Source organism: Heteronotia binoei, chromosome 18 (genome assembly GCF_032191835.1).
Source record: "Heteronotia binoei isolate CCM8104 ecotype False Entrance Well chromosome 18, APGP_CSIRO_Hbin_v1, whole genome shotgun sequence".
NCBI classification, from domain to species: domain Eukaryota; kingdom Metazoa; phylum Chordata; class Lepidosauria; order Squamata; family Gekkonidae; genus Heteronotia; species Heteronotia binoei.
In genome coordinates, this window is record NC_083240.1 from 39,160,277 (window position 1) to 39,174,471 (window position 14,195).

General features: G+C 48.9%; 1 protein-coding gene across 1 annotated transcript in view; it reads left to right on the top strand.

Annotated features, from left to right (window-relative positions):
• The first annotated feature begins 4,184 nt into the window (after positions 1–4,184).
• Positions 4,185–14,195, top strand: part of VPS53 (VPS53 subunit of GARP complex) — a 100,141-nt gene continuing 90,130 nt past the window's right edge. Inside the window, exons 1-2 of the mRNA XM_060259294.1 lie at positions 4,185–4,311; positions 7,614–7,694. Of these exons, the coding sequence (XP_060115277.1) occupies positions 4,186–4,311; positions 7,614–7,694 (207 nt within the window). The 5' untranslated portion in view covers position 4,185. The remainder of the gene's footprint in view (positions 4,312–7,613; positions 7,695–14,195) is intronic.

A 14,195-nucleotide genomic window follows, 5' to 3' on the forward strand; every position in this document is an offset into this window, starting at 1 on the left:
ACAGCTACAGCTAACCCAAGGCCATTCCAGCAGCTGCAAGTGGAGGAGTGGGGAATGAAACCCGGTTCTCTCAGATAAGAGTCTGCACACTTAACCACTACACCAAACTGGTGCTCTTACTGCCAAATGGGTTTCTTTTAGAGCAGGGTTTCCCAAACTACCCTTATGGCCCGGTTGTTTTCCCATGGTTCGGGCGGAAGTTTTTCCCTATGATTCGAACATCAGAGAGGGGTGGAGAGCATGCCTGGCTGGCGCACAGTCTCAATATCACTCGCTGATACAGAGACTGCCTGCTGGCCAGGAGCTTTCCCAGTCCTTCTCTGATGTTTCCGAACATCAGAGAGGACGGGAGAGGGCTTTTGGCCGGTACGCAGTCTCAGTATCACTCCCTGAGCATCCTCTGGGTGGAGGACGCTCAGGGAGCAATACAGAGACTGTCCGCTGGCCAGGAGCTTTCCCCACCCTCTCTGATGTTTCCAAACATCAGAGAGGGTTGGGGGAGGGCTTCTGGTCAGCATGCAGTCTCCATAGCGCTCCACCTGGAGGACGCTCAGAGAGTGCTACAGTTGGCGGTGGCGTGGGGGGCAGGGGCTGGAGCGCAGTGCCACAATAGAGAAAGGGGGGGCAGGGGCAGTCAGGCCACCCCTGTAGACCAGCATTGAGGCTTGTGAGGTCCGGTGCCAGGTCACAGTCCTGCAAATGGGAAATGCTGTTTTAGAGTAGAAGAATAACCCCTTCAGAAGAGCCTCTGTGTTCCTGTGTGAATCACATTTGGGAAAGAAGTCATCATGCGGAGATGCAACAGGCCAGGCTGGCTCTGCCACTAGGCAAACTAGGCAATTGCCTAGAGTGCTGGCCTTCTCGGGGCACCGAGTGGAGCACCTCCATGTGACTTGGTGACGCTATCAGTGCAGGGGGGGAGGCACCAGGAGTTAGCTTTGCCTAGGGTGTCAGACAGTCTAGGGCCGGCCCCGGCAACAGGCAGCTGTCTTGCAGACAGAACATTCCAACTGCCTCATGCTGGGATGGATTTGTCTGGCCCCAAAGGAAGAGACGGTTTTAGAAGAGGGAATCTGTAGCAAGCCTGAGGAGCACGTGTGGCGATGAGGAAGTCGTGTAATTGTGTCAAAGTTCGCACATTCCAGGGAATCTGTGCCAGTGACTCATCTGCCGGGGTGGAAGGGAAAGTCTGTGTGGAAGATAAGGGAGAATCCGGGTCGCTGAGAGGCCTGGGTTCCTTCGGCATGCCCAAACTCTCATCCAACCAGCCAGTCACCAGAACAGGAATAATTAAAGAGACCACGGTGGATTCAGAACAACACTTAATACGCAACCTCAACGCGAAATGTGCTGCAAACAGTTATACGTTCTAAATTTGGGAACAAAAATTATAATAGATACTTCAGTAAAGTTATATACGCGTCCAATATAGTTGTGTGGATTTTTTTCTTTTTTTAAAAGTACGTATTTTCTGAAAAAGTCCACCGTGTATCACTGGCACATAGGCGATATTTGGAGCAACATATATAGAACACGTCGAAGGCTTTCGCGGCCAGAGTCCATTGGTATTTTGTGACTGCCCCTGGGCTCGAGCTTTGTTCAGCTGCTACAGACCGAGGGAGTGACCCACCCAGACCAATGATTATTTTGTGTATTTCAGTGTAACTGACCAGAAAACCCGGGCTTTGCCAACAAACTTGTGGCACGTTAAAGCCTGGCTGACTGTAATGAGAAACTGAACTAATTATTTGTTTCCTGTTTTAATAAATGGGACTTCATCAGTTTTCCTTAGCGGCAGGGAAAGGGCACTCTGCCCATGCTCAGATATACTGAAAGAAGGGACTCTATATGCAGAGGCACCCATCAAACCCATGTGGTTGGGGAAAAGCAGGCTCAAAGGCACCCATCTCCCAGGAAAAGCACTCTGCCTGCACTCAGCTCTCATCTCCAGACCTGGTCATAGTGGGGGTTGGGTGTTTGCGTGTGTGTGTCTATACCAGGGGTGGGGAACCTTTTTTCTGCCAAGGGCCGTATGGATATTTATAACATCATTCGCGGGCCATAAAAAATTATCAACTTAAAAAACAGTGCTCCGCCAAGGGAGAATGTTTCAGGCCAGCAAAATTAATGCAAATAATTGTTTTTCTATTTGAAGTCATGTGCGGAGAGCCTAATCTGGCACGCACACACACACACATATTAGACTACATCCCCTAATATTAGCATATTAGGTCACACACACACCCGGCCCGCTGCTCTAGGCAAATGCATAGGTCCAGGGCTTTTTTTGTAGAAAAAGCCCAGCAGGAACTCAGCATATTAGATCACATCCCCTAATATTAGCATATTAGCTCCCACACTCATTAGCATATTAGGCCACACCACCTTGGATAATCAAGTGCAAACTGAACTGTGACAGCAACTTTTCCAGGCCCTGCAGCAATTCTGGCCAGCCAGCCAGGCCCCAGGGAGGCTGCCACATAGTACATCTGGGCCCTGTGATCCCTGCCCAGCCCTGGGGAGGCTGCTGCATGGCGTGGCTGGGCCCCGCGATCCTCGCTGGCCAGCCAGGCCCCAGAGAGGCTGCCACATGGCTCAGTTTGGTGCCATGTGGAGAGCCAGTTTGGTGTAGGGGTTAAGTGTACGGACTCTTATCTGGGAGAACCGAGTTTGATTCTCTGCTCCTCCACATGCACCTGCTGGAATGGCCTTGGGTCAGCCATAGCCCTGGCAGAGGTTGTCCTTGAAAGGGCAGCTGCTGTGAGAGCCCTCTCCAGCCCCACCCACCTCACAGGGTGTCTGTTGTGGGGGAGGAAGGTAAAGGAGATTGTGAGCCGCTCTGAGACTCTTCGGAGTGGAGGGCGGGATATAAATCCAATATCTTCTTCTTCTTCAGTTTGGCCCAGCAATCCACGAGGGCCGCACCAAGTGACCTTGAGGGCCGCATATGGCCTTTGGGACGGAGGTTCCCCACCCCGGTATATACTCTTGACACATTTGGTTGGGTTGCTCTAAGTCAGGGCTGCTCAAACTGTGGCTCTTTCACACATATTGTGTGGCTCTTGAAGCCCTGACCGTGGTGTCAGCCGGCTTGGAGAAGGCATTTCTCTTTTTAAATCACGTCTCCAAGCCAAGCCATTTAAAGTTTAAGTTGCTTTCTTTCCACCTCTCTCCCCTATCTATTTTCCTTCCTTCCCTCCCTCCCTTGACATTCATGTCTTGCAGCTCTCAGGCATCTGACATTAATTCTATGTGGCTCTTACGTTCATCAAGTTTGGCCACCTCTCTAGGCTGAGAAATACCTGGAGATTGGGGGTGGGGGGGGGGACTTGAGCAGGGCAGAGTGTGGGGAGGGGAGAGTCTTCAATGGGGCATAATGCCATAAAACCAACCTTCCAAAGTGACCACCATTGTCTCCTGGTAAAGTGAGCCGTGTCTCCTGGAGATCAGTTGTCTCCAGCCACCACTTGGAGGCTGTGCGCAAGAGAATCATGAACAACCAGACCAGAACAAAAACAAATCCGCAAAAATAACTAACAAAGTCCTTAATGCGGTTAAATATCGATATTATCATCCACACAATTCATATATGATTCATTCACAATATCCATCAGTCAGGTAAGCTCATACATACAACTTTCTAAGTCCACCGAAAGCCGTGCATCATTTTGTAACCCTGACAAAGAGCTAGTGCAAAACGTGAAAAGTCCTTTAAGTATTTTCCAAAATGGAGTAGATTTCCAGAAGACCCTCAACGTGGATTATAGCCAGCGTATTCGACACGTTTTGATGAGATCACCTCTTCGTCCAGGAGGGATAAGTTGAACAGCCCACAAGCTCTCAAATATTTTTCTTTACAGAGTATCCAGCACAATGTCTCATCCATGGAGAAGTCAAGTGGAGACATTGTGCTGGGTACCAGAGCTTACTTGACTTGGATGGATATTGTGAATGAATCATATATGAACGGTGTGGATAATGATACATTAACGACTTGGTTAGTTATTTTCATGGATTTGTCTTTGTTCTGGTCTACCACCTGGAGGTTGGCAACCCGAACAGCTGGAGGTACCTCTCATGCCCGTGGGAAGGCACTCTGCGCATGCCCAGAAGCCCTCCGCGTCCCCTTCCCGCCCCGCCCCTTTCGCCTCTTAGCCCCGCCCCCGAGTCCTCCCGACTCCCAGAATGCCGCCGTCCCGGAAGTGGAGCTGCGCGGGGCAGGCCGGGATGGAGGAGGAAGAGCTGGACTTCGCCTGCGAGCTGGAGGCGGCTCTGCAGCTGGCCCCCGAGGTCCAGCTGGCCATCGAGCAGGTGAGCCGCCTCCAAGGGAAGGGAAGGCGGGGCCCGCGCCGGCAAGCCGGCCTTCTTCCCCAGAGGAGGCCTGCCGCCTCCTGCTCGCTACGGTTGCCAGGTCTCATCCAAGACATATCTGGGGACTTTGGGGGTGGAGCCGGGAGACTTTGGGGTGTGTGGAGCCAGGAGTAAGGTTGTGACAAACATAATTGAACACAGGGAGTTCTGGCCATCACATTTCAATGGACTGCACACCTTTCAATTGCATTTCATTCATTGGAAATAAGGATGGGGCACCTTCTTTGGGGGCTCATAGAATTGGACCCCCTGATCCAGTTTTTTTGAAACTTGGGGGCTGTTTTGGGGAGAGAAACTGGATGCTATGGTACGAATTTGATGCCTCTACCTCAAAAAAGAGCCCCCCCCCCAGAGCTCCAGATACCTTCAGATCAATTCTCCATTATGCCCTATGGGAATCGGTCTCCGTAGGGAATAATGGAGTGGCCTGCAGACATTTCCTCCCCCCTCTTTCTGATGATGAAGTGGGGGGAAGGGCCTTCAAACCGGGGGATCCCCTGCCCCCGCCTGGAGATTGGTGACCCTGCTGCTCACCCATCCTGAAAATGCAGCTCGCTGTTCAGAATGCAAAGCGAGTAGTAAGAAGGCAGGATAAAAAAAAGGAATGAAAAAAGATTTAAGAATCAAAGCGAGTAGTAAGAAGACAGGATCAAAAAGGAAATTAAAAAGAAAGATTTAAAAAGAAAAGGAAGCAGCACGGGCAGGATCGGAAACTTCACCCCTCTTCCAGAAACCACAGGCAATGCCCCCCACCCACGTTTAAATCACAGTGCATGATAATGCTTCCTGCACCCCGTATCTGCCCAATGCAGAGTGAACAGAAGAGAGAGCTCAGGAGGCAGGAGAGGAAAGATTTCATTATTTATTACATTTTTATACTGCCCATTCCCCAAACTTGGGCTCAGATCAGTGTATAGTGGCATACTAAAACATTTCTTGAGAGAATAAGAGTCTTGAGAGAAGAGAAGGGCCGTTCATATTCCCCAAGAAGCATATATAAACATATGAAGCTGCCTTCTACTGAATCAGACCCTCAGTATTGTCAATACTGTCAAAGTCAGTATTGACTACTCAGACTGCCAGCAGCTCTCCAGGGTCTCAAGTTGAGGCTTTCCACGCCTACTTGCCTGGACCCTTTTGAGTTAGAGATGCCGGGGATTGAATGTGGGACCTTCTGCTTACCAAGCAGATGCTCTACCACTGAGCCACCGTCCCTTCCTTCCCTAAGGTAGGCAGGTCCTCGGCCATATAGGGCTTTAAAGGTAATAACCAGCAACTTTAGCGAATCTGGTATACCACAGGCAGCCAGTGCAGTTTCCGCAGCCCCGGCTGTAGGTGCTCCCAGTGGTGAAAGAGCATTTTAGATGTTTAGAGGTACTCTGGTAATTGAAAGGGTTGTGTTCCACTGCTTCTAAAGAGCCATGTCTGGCTCTATGACATGTCACCTTTGGTTCTTCAGAGCACCAGTTCCAAATGGGGCAACTGCCACATGTTGCAGGAAAGTGGGCAAGGCCTGGTAAGACTTGTGGCTAGAAGATGGTTTCCACCTTGGAACAAGTGCAAGCTTCAGGCCAGGGATGGAAGTCAACATGGCTCTTTGGGTTGAAGGGAATTGTGAGTGTGGCTGTCTGCGATCAATGAAGCAAGTACCTCTGCTTTAAGTGTAGGTGTCAAGAGACTGAACAGAGGACCTTCTGCATGCAGACTGGGTGCTGGGCCCCACTAGGCAATGGCCTCTCTAGCAGAAACTGAAGAAAAGCACAAGAAACTGTTTCATGCCAAGTGGTCTTGTTTGGTGCCAGTTTGGTGTAGTGGTGAAGTGGTGAAGTGTGCGGACTCTTATCTTGGAGAGCCAGGTTTGATTCCCCACTCCTCCACTTGCAGCTGCTGGAATGGCCTTGGGTCAGCCATAGCTCTGGCAGAGGTTGTCCTTGAAAGGGCAGCTGCTGTGAGAACTCTCTCAGCCCCACTCACCTCACATGCTGTCTGTTGTGAGGGAGGAAGATATAGAAGATTGCAAGCCGCTCTGAGACTGATTCAGAGAGAAGGGCAGGGTATAAATCTACAGTCTTCCTCTTCTTGGTTCAGGATCAGCTGCACCTATTGGCAGTGGCACTCCAGGCAGAGAAAGGTCTTTCCATGAATCACTGCCCAAGGTCCTTTAACCCAGCGGTCCCCAACCTTTTTGGCACCAGGAACCGATTTTGTGGAAGACAATTTTTCCATGGACCAGGGTGGAGGGGTGGGATGGTTTCAGGATGATGCAATTGTGCACTTTATTTTTATTAGTTTATTAGTATAATTGTACAGACCGTTACCTGGGAGAACCAGGTTTGATTCCCCGCTCCTCCACTTGCAGCTGCTGGAATGGCCTTGGGTCAGCTATAGCTCTCACAGAGTTGTCTTTGAAAGGGCAGCTTCTGGGAGAGCTCTCTCAGCCCCACCCACCTCCCAGAGTGTCTGTTGTGGGGGAGGAAGATAAAGGAGATTGTAAGCCACTATGAGATTCGGAGTGGAGGGCAGGATATAAATCCAGTGTCTTCTTATTTTTGATATTATTACATGGTAATATATAATGAAATAATTATACAACTCACGGCCCGGTTGCTGACAAGCCACGGACCAGTTCCAGTCCATGGCCCAGGGGTAGGGGACCCCTACTTTAACCCTCAACACCAAGGGCTGAATGTGGAATTTTTCAGCATCCAAAGCTCTGCCACCAAACTCTGGAGAGCCAGTTTGGTGTAGTGGTTAAGTGTGCGGACTCTTATCTGGGAGAACCGGGTTTGATTCTCCACTCCTCTACTTGCACCTGCTAGCATGGCCTTGGGTCAGCCATAGCTCTGGCAGAGGTTGTCCTTGAAAGGCAGCTGCTGTGAGAGCCCTCTCCAGCCCCACCCACCTCACAGGGTGTCTGTTGTGGGGGAGGAAGGCAAAGGAGATTGTGAGCCGCTTTAAGACTCTTCAGAGTGGAGGGCGGGATATAAATCCAATATCTCCTTAATCTTCTTCTTTTCCACGTTGTTGTATAGTGGATATTCATTTGGCAGTTGGTTTGCACAGAGCCGGTAATGACTGCATTCGTTGAATTAATTACCAGTCCGCTCTCTTTCTCCTTGGGTGTTAATGGAATTGCATAAATTCATCGGAAGTGGAGTATCCTATATGCAGCTTGAAATAACGGATGTAGTGAGAGGTTATAGGCCGTGAGCTAAGTGCCCTCTTGTTTTCTCTGCCTGTAGGTTTTCCCTAGTCAAGATCCGCTAGACAGATCTGATTTTAACGCCGTGGAATATATTAATACGCTCTTCCCAACAGAACAGGTAAGTAAAGTTCTAGAGGTTTTGTGCATGAACAAACATGTGAGCCAATAAAGAAGATGGTTTTGGAGCATCTGCAGAATTCTCTTCGCCCAGTCCTTCAGCCGTATCTGAACTGCAAGCTCACAAGCATTGGCACCTCTCTTTTAAGTTCGGTTTTAAAAATTAAGCTGGCCACAAAATGTCATAACATAAAGAGAAGCCATGTTGGATCAGCCAATGGCCCATCCAGTCTAACATTCTGTGTCACACAGTGGCCAAAACCAGGTGCCATCAGGAAGTCCACTAGTAGGGTCAGGACACTAGAAGCCCTCCCACTATGGCCTCCCCCAAGCACCAAGAAGACAGAGCATCACTGCCCCAGACATAAGAATACATGAGAAGTCATGTTGGATCAAACCAGTAGCCCATCCAGCCCAACATGTCATATCATGCAGTGGCCAAAACCAAGTGCCATCAGGAGGTCCGCCAGCAGGGCCAGAACTCCAGAAGCCCTTCCACTGTGGGCCTCCCAAGCACCAAGAATACAGAGCATCACTGCCCCAGGCAGAGAGTTCCATCTTTACCTTGTGGCTAGTAGCCACTGATGGACCTCTGCTCCATCTGTTTATCCCGTCTCCTCTTAAAGCTCTCTGTCGCTTGCCTGTGTCTCAAACTTTACATAGTTGAAGGGCAGAAACATGTGACTAAAGACTGCAGGTTTTATTTCTTTTTTAATTTACATTGTTTTATTTATGTGATTAGGAGATACAGGTTTTCTTTCACATTTATTTATGATATTTAATTTATGTGGTTAGGAGATACAGATTTTATTTCTAGTTTATTTACTTTATTTGTCGTCTGCCTACCTTGCAGAAACTCGAGGCCGATGACGCAGCGTAAGTCAACGCAGTCAGTAGGATGAGACATCTAATAGACGATGCAATAGGACAAGGTTTGCAGAAATCTGAAACCAAGCATAGGTCATAGCAGTTTCCTTTATAAAACTGTTAGGATAGAAAAGGGTAGGATAAAAGAAAATGCAGAAATAAAGCATACGCATGCATAAAAAACATATTCCATCTTTCAGTCCCATTCTTAAAAAATTGTGAATTAAATCATTATAAAATAGCTTAGTTTGCTATAAAGGTCAAGGTAGTCCCTGTGCAAGCACCAGTCGTTTCTGATTCTGGGGTGACGTTGCTTTCACGACGTTTTCACGGCAGACTTTTTTACGGGGTGCTTTGCCATTGCCTTCCCCAGTCATCTACACTTTCCCCCCCCCAGCAAGCTGGGGACTCATTTTACTGATCTCGGAAGGATGGAAGGCTGAGTCAACCTTGAGCCGGCTACCTGAACCAGCTTCCGCTGGGATTGAACTCAGGTCGTGAGCAGAGGACTCCAACTGCAGTACTGCAGCTTTACCACTCTGCATCACAGGGCTCTTTAGTTTACTATAGTACTACCTATAACTAGAGCTGCCTGGAGGAACTTTGCCACAGTTTCAGTAACATCAGCAGCAGCATTGTTTAGCAAAAAAAAAAAAAAGCAATTTGTGTGAGTCGGGTAAATCTAAAATACTACCAAGAACTGGTGATGAAATGCTATGCCGTACATTGATGTAGGGACAGCATTCTAATAGCACGTGGGATACTGTCTCAATGGCACCACTTGCACAGGGCCATAATCTATTATGGAAAGGTGTGTCATTTACTTTTCCTGTTAGGATTGCCGAGGGGAGGACATGAAGCCTAGCAAGTGAAAAGGTTCTACGTAGTGTTGAATTCTGAAGCTGGTAAAGGTAGCTGGGAGGATGACCCAAAATAGAGAATATCCCATGATTGAGGAAAGAGCAGGTCTTATTGGCTGCGCTGTACAATTCCACTGGTTCTGCCTCTAACAGTCTATCCCTTATTCGCAGGTATTAATAGGTATTAAATTAGGCCATGTGAGAGAGGCAAAAGAGTGATATTACGAAAGTGGAGCTACTGTGCGGGGGTGGGGGCAAGAGAACCCATCCAGCAACAGTTCGTGTGCACGCCACAAATGCTAAGTGTGTAAGAACATAAGAGAAGCCATGTTGGATCAGGTCAGTGGCCCATCCAGTCCAACACTGTGTCACGCAGTGGCCAAAATAATAATAATAAAAAAAAATAAATACACACACACACAGAGTGGCTAATAGCCACTGATGGACCTCTGCTCCATATTTTTATCCAATCCCCTCTTGAAGCTGGCTATGCTTGTAGCCGCCACCACCTCCTGTGGCAGTGAATTCCACATGTTAATCACCCTTTGGATGAAGAAGTATTTCCTTTTATCCATTCTAACCTGACTGCTCAGCAATTTCATTGAGTGCCCACGAGTTCTTGTATTGTGAGAAAGGGAGAAAAGGACTTCTTTCTTTACTTTCTCCATCCCATGCATAATCTTGTAAACCTCTGTCATATCACCCCACATTCGACGTTTCTCCAAGCTAAAGTGTCCGTGGTCATGTCTCTTTCCCCAAATGCTTATTTGATTCTGTGGGTTTGGAATCTTTTGGAGCTGTGGGGTAGAGGTGAGGCGCACAAAGAATTGCTTTTGTTTCCAAGAGGGATCAGCCAGATGTCCCGGGAAGCTTAGAAGCATTATGGTTCCCGTTTTGCTGTGGTAACATGAGGCCCCCTGCCTCTGTATGCAAAGGTCATTTCAGCGTCTGTCTTGGACAATGCAAATATCCTCTCCGTGTTTGTCTGGTCCTTTTTTGAAAGCCATATATATAAGCTTTCTTCCATTGCATCTTCCAAAAAAACCCTCCTAAGTAAACTCATGAGATGGGAGTATGGGTCTGGCAGAGACTGACCAAGAGAGAGATCTTGGGGTCATGGTAGTTAACTCACTAAAAATGTCAAGACACTGTGCGACTGCAATAAAAAAGGCCAACGCCGTGCTGGGAATTATTAGGAAGAAAATTGGAAAGAAATCAGCCTGTACATATGAACATATGAAGCTGCCTTATACTGAATCAGACCCTCCTGGGTCCATCAAAGTCAGTATTGTCTACTCAGACTGGCAGCGGCTCTCCAGGGCCTCAAGCTGAGGTTTTTCATGCCTATTTGCCTGGACCCTTTTTAGTTGGAGATGCCGGGGATTGAACCTGGGATCTTCTGCTCACCAAGCAGATGCTCTACCACTGAGCCACTGTCCCTCCCCTGTATCATAATGTCCCTGTATAATTTGATGGTGCGGCTTCATTTGGAGTACTGTGTACAATTCTGGTCACCACACCTCAAAAAAGATATGATAGCATTGGAAAAAGTCCAGAAAAGGGCAACTAGAATTATTAAAATGTTGGAACACTTTTCCCTATGAAGAAAGGTTCCTTTAAGGGTGATTAACACATGGAATTCACTGCCACAGGAGGCGGCGGCAGCTACAAGCAATGCCAGCTTCAAGAGGGGATTGGATAAACATATGGAGCGGAGCACTAACTCAGAGGGAACACTGGTTCCAAGGGGTTGTTGTTGGGTGCCTTTTAATGTTGTCATACCTCATCTGGATCCAGGACTAGTAGAGAGTCCAGGAGCACATTTATTTATTTATTTATTTGATTTATATCCCGCCCTACCCCACCAAGGTGGGCTCAGGGCGGCTTACAACACAAAAAGCTAACAAGGATCAGTTTAAAATACGTTAATAATTACACAATAAAAGACATAAAAGACCTAAAATACATAAAACTCACGTCAATATACACTATGCTACCTTCCCTTAAATCAGTCCTTCAAATTTTCCAGTATTCAATAATCTGTTCGAGATTTAATATTCAGGCATTCCGATCACAATTACTTATATGCCAACCGGAAGAGGGCTGTTTTGCAGGCCCTGCGGAACTGTTCAAGGTTCCGCAGGGCCCTCACCTCCTCCGGGAGCTGGTTCCACCAACAGGGGGCTGCAATCAAAAAGGCCCTGTCCCTGGTCACTTTCAGACGGGCCTCCTTTGGCCCAGGGATTGTAAGGAGGTTCTGAGACCCCGACCTTAGCACTCTCTGGGGAACATGTGGGGAGAGTTTAATACATGTTTAATACTAACAAATTTTATCGTAGTGTAAGCTTTGGAGAAAGACAGCTCTCTTCGTCAGATGCATCTGACTAACTCCTGTGGATTCAGGAATGAACAGCAAAGTGTCTGATTTGCAGATGGTACCGAATTATGCAGGAGAAGCAAAGCAGGTTGTGAAGGGCTCCTAAAAGATCTCTCCAGACTGGGTATGGGCAGTAGTGTGGGAAATGCGGTTCAGTGTAGGTAAATGTAAAGGGATACCTGTACAGACAAGCAGTCCTCTTTTTTTACTTCTCCCGCACCCCCCCCACCCTGCCTCGATGAGCCTCGCTTTTCTTCCACAAGCCCCGTTGGAGTCTGAACTGGCAGCGGCTGCCCAGGAACAATCTGTCAGAGTGGTGAGAAATCAAGTCTAGTGAAAATGTCGCATGCGCAGCAGCGGTGCAAAAGGCCAGTCTCGTGCTGGGGATTACTAGGAAGGAGATTAAGGCTAAAGCTGCCAGCATCATAATGCCTTTAGAGGGGCCAGAACTGGGAGTACATGTTGCAATTCTGGTTTCTCCATCTCAAAACAGATATTGTATAGCTGGATGGTGCAGAAAGGTTCAAGAACCAGAAGAAGAAGAAGAAGAAGAAGAAGATGATATTGGATTTATATCCCGCCCTCCACTCCAAAGAGTCTCAGAGCGGCTCACAATCTCCTTTACCTTCCTCCCCCCACAACAGACACCCTGTGAGGTAGATGAAGATATTGGATTTATATCCCGCCCTCCACTCCGAAGAGTCTCAGAGCGACTCACAATCTCCTTTACCTTCCTCCCCCACAACAAACACCCTGTGAGGTGGGTGGGGCTGGAGAGGGCTCTCCCAGCAGCTGCCCTTTCAAGGACAACCTCTGCCAGAGCTATGGCTGACCCAAGACCATGCTAGCAGGTGCAAGTGGTGGAGTGGGGAATCAAACCCGGTTCTCCCAGATAAGAGTCTGCACACTTAAGAAGAAGACTGCAGATCAGAGTCTCAGAGCAGCTCACAATCTCCTTTATCTTCCTCCCCAACAGACACCCTGCGAGGTGGGTGGGGCTGAGAGGGCTCTCCCAGCAGCTGCCCTTTCAAGGACAACCTCTGCCAGAGCTATGGCTAACCCAAGGCCATTCCGGCAGCTGCAAGTGGAGGAGTGGGGAATTAAACCTGGTTCTCCGAGATAAGAGTCTGCACATTTCACCACTACACCAAACTGACTCTCCAGGGGCCTGATCCAGGGACTTTTCAGTTCAGGAAAAGATCACTAAGAAGTGGCCTGATCAAAGGTGAAGGTAAAGGTAGTCCCCTGTGCATGCGCCAGTCGTTTCCAACTCTGGGGTGACGTCGCATCATGACGTTTTCACGGCAGACTTTTTACGGGGTGGTTTGCCATTGCCTTCCCCAGTCATCTGCACTTTCCCCCCAGCAAGCTGGCAAGGCCGGCGCGTGGGAGTAGGCCAACTAGGCTGCGGCCTCAGGTACCACCTGGCCTAGGGGCACCACGTGGCACTCCCTCTCTGCACGCCCACGGCGGTGTTGGCTTCACCCAGGCTTCCCGAGGCTCGGGAAGCTTAGGCAAAGTTGGGGGGGTGGGCTTCAAGCGCCCGCTGCCATCCCGTCTGGACTTCGCCCAGATTCCCCAAGGCTGGAAAGCCCAGCGCCGGGCCTGCAAGCTGGGGACTCATTTTACTGACCTCAGAAGGATGGAAGGCTGAGTCAACCTCGAGCAGAGCACTTGGTCTCCTCTTGAGGAAAAGGATGACAGCGTTTTTCTGGGTTTCCGTGTGTCTAGTACGTTCCTGCACCCACACTGCTGTATCCCAGGGAGGGTTTGTGTGTGATATTTTATGGTCTGCTCTGCTTTCCCCTGCTCCACCCCCCCCCCTTCACTGTTTTGCAGTTCACTTTCCTGCCTGATGAGAATTGCAGGTTCAAAAAAAGGCTTTGTGCTCAAGGCCCTCAATAATAAAGTTTTGCACTGCCTTATTTAGCCACCAGGGGTCACTGCCGCTCTCTGGCTGAGTAAATAATGACACCCCCCCCCCCCCCCCCGCCGGATTTCTTTTAACAAACAGCTTTCAGTTCAGGTTCAAATGCAGCACAGCTGGGTCTCTGACAACCCAAGACTCTGCAGCCTAGCGAGAGACCTGGGCTGGTTCTTACCGAGAACCTGAGTCTCCAGCGATGGGAAGGTTACAGCAGAACAAGGAAGAGGAGAACTCCCTGCCCCAGGGAGCTTACAAAATCCGTTTGGGTAGCTGGGTGAGGAAAATGACCGAGTCCAATGGGACTTCCTGCTAGGCCGGGGGTGCCCAGACTGGCTCACTGTAAGAGCTGCCTAGAATAAACATAAAACGGATAAAAGGAAGTACTTCTTCACCCAAAGGGTGATTGGCATGTGGAATTCACTGCCACAGGAGCAGAGGTCCATCAGTGGCTATTAGCCACAGTGTGTGTGT